The 7500-nt window shown below is 33.8% G+C and overlaps 2 protein-coding genes across 2 annotated transcripts in view; one reads left to right on the top strand and one right to left on the bottom strand.

The window, feature by feature from the left end:
• Positions 1 to 5314, top strand: part of LOC137619849 (cubilin-like) — a gene marked incomplete at its 5' end in the record, with an annotated part of 102100 nt that extends 96786 nt beyond the window's left edge. Inside the window, 4 exon segments of the mRNA XM_068350140.1 lie at positions 790 to 933; positions 1691 to 1794; positions 2916 to 3042; positions 3508 to 5314. Of these exon segments, the coding sequence (XP_068206241.1) occupies positions 790 to 933; positions 1691 to 1794; positions 2916 to 3042; positions 3508 to 3563 (431 nt within the window).
• A 1334-nt stretch (positions 5315 to 6648) lies between these two features.
• The window catches only part of LOC137620131 (acidic leucine-rich nuclear phosphoprotein 32 family member A-like), an 8183-nt gene continuing 7331 nt past the window's right edge, over positions 6649 to 7500 (bottom strand). The window contains exon 3 of the mRNA XM_068350394.1: positions 6649 to 7028. Within this exon, the coding sequence (XP_068206495.1) occupies positions 6747 to 7028 (282 nt within the window). The 3' untranslated portion in view covers positions 6649 to 6746. The remainder of the gene's footprint in view (positions 7029 to 7500) is intronic.

Raw genomic sequence — 7500 nt, 5'->3', positions numbered from 1 at the left:
TAGCTCATTAGTGTATAATTCATTTCTGTGGGACCCATAAAGTGATATATTTCTCATTGATAAAGAAAAAATATAGCTCATTAGTGTATATTTTATTTCTTTGGGACCCATAAAGTGATACATTTTTCATTGTTAAGAAAAAATGTAGCTCATTAGTGTATCTTCCTTTTCTGTGGGTTCCATAAAGTGATACATTTTTCATTGATAAAAAAAATGTAGCTCATTAGAGGATATTTCTCTTCTGTGGGACCCATAAAACGATATATTTTTCATTGATAAAGAAAAATGTAGCTCATTGGTGTATCTTTTTATCTCTGGGACCCATAAAATGATATATTTTTCATTGATTAGAAAAATTTAGCTCATATGTGTATGTTTCTTTTATATGGGACTCATAAAACGATATATTTTTCATTGATAAAAAAAATGTAGCTCATTATTGTATATTTCATTTCTATGGGACCCATAAAGTGATATATTTTTCATTGATAAAGAAGAAATGTAGCTCATTAGTGTATTTTCCTTTTCTGTGGGTTCCATAAAGGGAAACAATTTTATTGATAAAGAAAAAAAAGAAAGATTTAAGTCAAGTGTAGTGATTTTTTAATGGGTCCAATAACGTAAAACAATTTTATTGATAAAGAAAAAAAAAGGCAAGATTCAAGTTAACTATAGCTCTTTTTTTTTTTTTTTTTTTTTTTTTTTTTTTTTTTTTTTTTTTTTTTTTTTTTTTTTTTTTTTTTTTTTATAGATAACTCAATAATCGCAATTGTTATTGCTTTTTCTCAGCTGGCGGTTGTGGCAGTGCAATGTACGTCGACTATCCGGGAAGGATCTCAAGTCCCGGTTACCCTGGACCAGCTCCTTCAGGGTTAGACTGTATGTTTACCATCTCTGTGGCACCCAATAAACACGTGGCTGTGCGTGCATTTTGTAAGTTTAAACTATTTCTATACTTTTCAGTGTTAGAATGTATGTTTATCATCTTTGTTATGATGCCAGTTAATTGCCAATCGTTCATTCATTCTTTTTATGTAAAGTTGTGAACCAGGAAATGGTCATATAATTTTCTTGCTTCTTATAGCTATCTATTTCTGGCCTCGACTTTGAAGAACCAGGAATTGGGAAAACCATTTTCCTACTCCTATTGCTCGTAATAGCTGTTATCTATTTCTGGCATCGACTTTGAAGAACCAGGAATTGGGAAAACAATTTTCTTACTCCTATAGCTATTAATAATTAGTATCTATTTCTAAAATCAACTTTGAAAAACCAGAAATTTAGGGATTTTTTTCTTGCTCTTAATTGTTATATCTATTTTTAAAATCAACTTTGACGAACCAGAAATTTGGGATTTATTTTTCTTGCTCCTAATAGTTGTTTACTTCTAAAATCAACTTTGAAGAACCAGAAATTTGGGATTTTTTTAATTTTCTTTTTTTTTTGCTCCTGATATTTACATCTATTTCTAAAATCAACGTTGAAGAACCAGAAATTCGGGAATTTTTTTTTGTTGCTCCTAATAGTTTTTATCTATTTCTAAAATCAACTTTGAAGAACCAGGAATTGGGAAAACAATTTTCCTACTCCTATTGCTCACAATAGCTGTTATCTATTTCTGGCATCGACTTTGAAGAACCAGGAATTTAGGATTTTTTTTCTTGTTCCTAAACGTTTTCCTCTATTTCAGACATTGACTTTGGCACTCAAGAAACGTGCAATGGGACCTACCTTGAGATGTACGACATTTATTCCAACGGCCAGTCTGTTCTGTTCAATACAGTGTGTGGATTTGTAAGTATTATACCAATGGGAGTTTCTGGGGTAGAAGTAAGCTACACAAAATTTAACATTTTAGCCATCTAAAACTACATAAAATTACACATTTTAACCATCTAAAGCTACATAAAATTAAACATCTTAGCCCTCTAAAACTACATGAAATTGAACATTTTTGCCCTCTAAAGCTACATAAAATTAAACATTTTAACCATCTAAAGCTACGTAAAATTAGAAATTTTAGTCATCTAAAGCTACGTAAAATTACACATTTTAACCATCTAATGCTACATAAAGTTAAAAATTTTTGCCATAAAAAGCTACATAAAATTAAAATTATAGCCCTCTAAAACTACATAAAATATAACATTTTAGACATCAAAAGCTACACAAAGTTAAACCTTTTAGCCACCTAAAGCTACATTAAATAAACCTGTTAGCCAGCAAAAGCTACGTAAAATTAAACGTGTTCGTCAGCAAAAGCTACATAATATTAAACCTTTTAGCCATCTAAAGCTACATAAAATTGAACATTTTAGCCCTCTAAAGCTACATAAAATTAACATTTTAGCCATCAAAAGCTACATAAAGTTAAACCTTTTACCCATCTGAAACTACATAAAATAAACCTGTTAGCCACCAAAAGCTGCATAAAATTAAACCTGCTAGCCAGCAAAAGCTACAATAAAATGAAGCATTTTAGCCATCTAAAGCTACATGGAGTTAAATCTGTTAGCCAGCAAAAGCTACATCAAATCAAACGTTTTAGCCATCTAAAGCTACATAAAGTTAAACCTGTTAGTCATCAAAAGCTACATAAAATTAAACATTTTAGCCACCAAAAGCTACATAGAGTTAAATTTTTAGCCATCAAAAGCTACAAGAAGTTAAACCTGTTAGCCATCAAAAGCTACATAAAATTAAACATTTTAGCCATTAGAAGCTACATAAAGTTAAATTTTTAGCCATCTAAAGCTACATGAAGTTAAACCTGTTAGCCATCAAAAGCTAAATAAAATTATACCTGCTAGCCATCAAAAGCTAAATAAAATCAGACACTCTACTCATCTAAAGTGCTTTCCTAGTATGATTATATTTGATATCTTCATTCAATCACCTCTGATTTTTCTCTTCAGGAGGAACTAGCCAGCCATTTGGCCCCAAGTTACAGGATAGCTTTGCGTTTCGTCACCAGCAATGCCACGCAGACTGGCCAGGGATGGATGCTAGGCCTTGCTCCGGCCACGCCTCATGAGGAGACAGGTGGGTCATCAAAACTACTTTGGATTGAACTGTTGCTCTAATGTTTTCTGTCACCAAAATTGATACTTTTTGATAGATAGTCCGACAGGGGCCTATATTCATATCTATTAAATTATATAATCATTTATTTATGCAATACACATTCCTATAATCTTCTCTAAACGTTATGATAGCAGTTAGTATGTCACCAATATAAAGACTTCGTAATAAAAAGTGCAATAAGATAGCTTATCTTTTCATTTATTGAATTATATATCCATTTATTCACCCGATAAATATTTCCGTAATCCTTTCTAGATGTTATAATAGCAGATACTCTCCAAAATACTATCATTACAGATTTTATTTTTTTATACATTATACAAGAGGAAAATTTCTACTATTCCAAGAAAGTTGCAAGAACAATTACTATGAAAGATTACAGAAGTCAATTTTAAATCAATACTCTTCTCATTTCTCCCCCAGTTTTTGATGAACCCCCGAATGAGGAGATGGGAAGTACAGTAAGCCCCGGGCAATAGATGAAGCAAACCTCTGACTGAGCAACTAACAGAAGGAACAAGATTACACACTGAACAGAAAATGCTGACTAAGGGTTATTTCACACTATTGTTGAGTGATTTTAAATGAAAGCATTCACACTGGCGCTCCAATCTCACTCTGGTCATGATAAGAAAAAAAATATCAATAACAGGCTAATGTTTACTGCATCAATTCTTTTTAGTGAGGCAGATTTGCACCGACTTGCAGTGGTGCCCTTTTAGCTAGGAAAATTTTCCTGATCGCTGATTGGTTGGACAAGATAATTCTAACCAATCAGATAGCAGGAAAATTTTTCGAGCTAAAAGGGCACTGCTGCGAGTCGAGCAAATGCGCCCAATTAAAGAAATTGAGTATAGTATCACTGAACTCTATTCGTATACAATTATGCTTTTTCCTTATACTTATAATTTTGCCAAGACACTGACTGGACCGAGAGCAAACCGAAGGCGTAAACACCTCAGTAAGTAGACCAAACCAAGAGCGAACCGAAGGCGTGAACACCCTAGTACCTAGAAAGAACCGAAGGCGTGAACACCCCAGTACCTAGACGGAACCGAGAGCGAACCGAAGATATGAACACCCCAGTACCTGGATGGAACCGAGAGCGAACCGACGATATGAACACCCCAGTACCTAGACGGAACCGAGAGTGAACCGAAGGTGTGAACACCTGAGTAAGTAGACCGAACCGAGAGTAAACTGAAGGCGTGAACACCCTAGTACCTAGACGGAACCGAGAGCGAACCGAAGGCATGAACACCCTAGTACCTAGACGGAACCGAGAGCGAACCGAAGTTATGAACACCCCAGTACCTAGACGGAACCGAGAGCGAACCGAAGGTGTGAACACCTCAGTAAGTAGACCGGACTGAGAGCGAACTGAAGGCGTGAACACTCCAGTACCTAGACCGAACCGAAGGCGTAAACACCCCAGTACCTAGACGGAACCGAGAGCGAACCGAAGATATGAACACCTCAGTACCTGGATGGAACCGAGAGCAAACCGAAGATATGAATACCCCAGTACCTAGATGGAACAGTGAGCGAACCGAAAGTGTGAACACCTCAGTAAGTAGACCGAACCAAGAGCGAACCGAAGGTGCGAACACCTCAGTAAGTAGACCGAACTGAGAGCGAACCGAAGATATGAACACCCCAGTACCTAGACTGAACTGAGAGCGAACCGAAGGCGTGAACACCCCAGTACCTAGACGGAACCGCGAGTGAACCAAAGGTGTGAACACTTCAGTAAGTAGACCGAACTGAGAGCGAACCGAAGGCGTGAACACTTCAGTACCTAGACCGAACCGGGACTGGTGCGTAACCGGACCGATGGTGTGAATTAACCCAAGGGTTTAAGTCAACCAGAATCCCTCTTCAAGAATAATTCTACTGAATGCAAGAATCATACTTTTAATAGATATTAATGGCTGATTTTAAATGATGAAATATGTTCTTTTTTTTCTTTACTGCTTTTTGACTTTTCATTTTTTCCTTCACTACTCTAAGGCAAAGCCAGTTAAACATTTACAGTTCATCTATCAATAACTACAAACTATTAATAGTATCAGATAAATCAACAGGTATAAAACATGAATGACCATAGTTAGATGCCATTAAACCATTATACCAGTATCTATATTAGACAGTCGTGTTCGAATTTAGACTCAATTTTGAATGACAATGGCATATTTGTATATAATGAGACAATAAAAGTGACAATGATAAAGTTTTTTATTTTTACACGAGACGTATTTCTCTCTCTCTCTCTCTCTCTCTCTCTCTCTCTCTCTCTCTCTCTCTCTCTCTCTCTCTCTCTCTCTCTCTCTTTTAGTGTTATTCCCATCAAATACAGGTAGGACCATATATATATATATATATATATATATATATATATATATATATATATATATATATATATATATATATATATATATATATATATATATATATACATATATATATATATATATATATATATATATATATATATATATATATATATATATATATATATATATGTGTGTGTGTGTGTGTGTGTGTATCTATATATATCGTATATATAATATACTATATATATATATATATATATATATATATATATATATATATATATATATATATATATTAAATATATTATATATTTCATATTATATATATATATATATACACACACACACACATATATATATATATATATATATATATATATATATATATATATATATATATATATATATATATATATATATATGCATGTGTGTATTCAAATAAGCCATATATTTTATTTAATGCATTAATGTCTGGATTCTCTTATCGACATTGAGATCAGAGCCCCAAGGCGGAACCACTCAAAGACAATAGCTTCCGACAGGCCGGGAATCCAACCCTGGCCCAGGAAACTTGTATGACAGTGACCTAAGCTATTAGTGTTCCAGACACTTCTTTTTCTACAAAGGCAGTAATTAGAACAACAATTAGAGCAGTTAAATAGTAATTCGTAGGTAAATAAGGGTTTGTAAATTATCCATTACAATGAAGTTACTCTAGGAATACATATGGTGGTAAAATTAATTAAATTTGCACTTTTTTATTAACTAAATAACAAACAATAAACAAAGAAGCCAAATTATTTTCTAGTACAATTACTCTCTTCTATGAACCACAATTAGTGAAAATAATTACATTCTGGTAACAAGAGATAGAAAGTTCTAAAGATATTGAGGTTTCTTAAAAAAACAGAATAGGGAAGACATTAATCAAAGATCAGAACAATAGTGTTTTAACACAATTTTTCTCTCGCCTAACCTATAGTTTCTTTAGTGTTTCATTCTACTGAAATCTAGTTTATCAGAATTTCTCTAAAGTTAGGCAAAAGAAGAAGGAGTAGACATAAGAAAGTTCCATTATTCTTTTTTTTTTTTTAACTGAAATTCTCATTTTTCTAAAAAGGATTCTGTAAGTAGACGTCGCAGGAGGTAAGGCCAATAGGATAGCACTTCTGTTAAAGTAAAAAAAAAAAAAAGACATGTTCATGTCTAAGCAAAACAGGTAAAAAAGACATGAGTGAAAGACCTAGACATGAACATGACAGAAACAAGCAAACATGATAAACACGTGAAGATGCTGCACGTGAAGATGATAGTAGCATCCTGGATGATTCATCTTGTGAAGAACGTCTCGATAACTTCTTGAACAGGAGTCAGTTCCTCTTCGTCTTCATCATCTTCATCATCATCATCGTCACCACCACCTCCGCATCCCCCCTCACCATCATCATCATCGTCGTCATCATCTTCGTCCTCATCTTCGTCATCTTCATCGTCATAATCTTCTTCGTCTTCCTCATCGTCAGGGTAATCGTCAACATCGAGCATATCCATCTTGTTGATTTGCTCCATGTACTTGTGTGCCACTTCGTCCGTGTAATGCTGTCCATATTCCTGGAACATAAAAACCAAATCTTATATTACAGTTCATATTATTACGGTCTTATAAAACGGGTCGTATAGATAGAGCCAGCTCCACCCCTTTTCAGAATTGACCAACTGAAGTTTTCCGATCACCTACGGGTCGAACAAGGGAGGGAGGGCCGTGACAACAGGAATTGGTGGCTTTAATACCATCACAATAACAACAACAACAACAACAACTTTTCAGACAGACACCGCCTGCCGAGGAGATGAGACACAGGGCTATATATATATATATATATATATATATATATATATATATATATATATATATATATATATATATATATATATATATATATTTACATATATATATCATCTCTCTCTCTCTCTCTCTCTCTCTCTCTCTCTCTCTCTCTCTCTCTCTCTCTCTCTCTCTCTCTCTCTCTATATATATATATATATATATATATATATATATATATATATATATATATGTATA

Source organism: Palaemon carinicauda, chromosome 26 (assembly GCF_036898095.1).
Source record: "Palaemon carinicauda isolate YSFRI2023 chromosome 26, ASM3689809v2, whole genome shotgun sequence".
Taxonomy (NCBI): Eukaryota; Metazoa; Arthropoda; class Malacostraca; order Decapoda; family Palaemonidae; genus Palaemon; species Palaemon carinicauda.
Note: the sequence above shows the minus strand (reverse complement) of the source record. Positions and strands in the feature narration are given on the sequence as shown.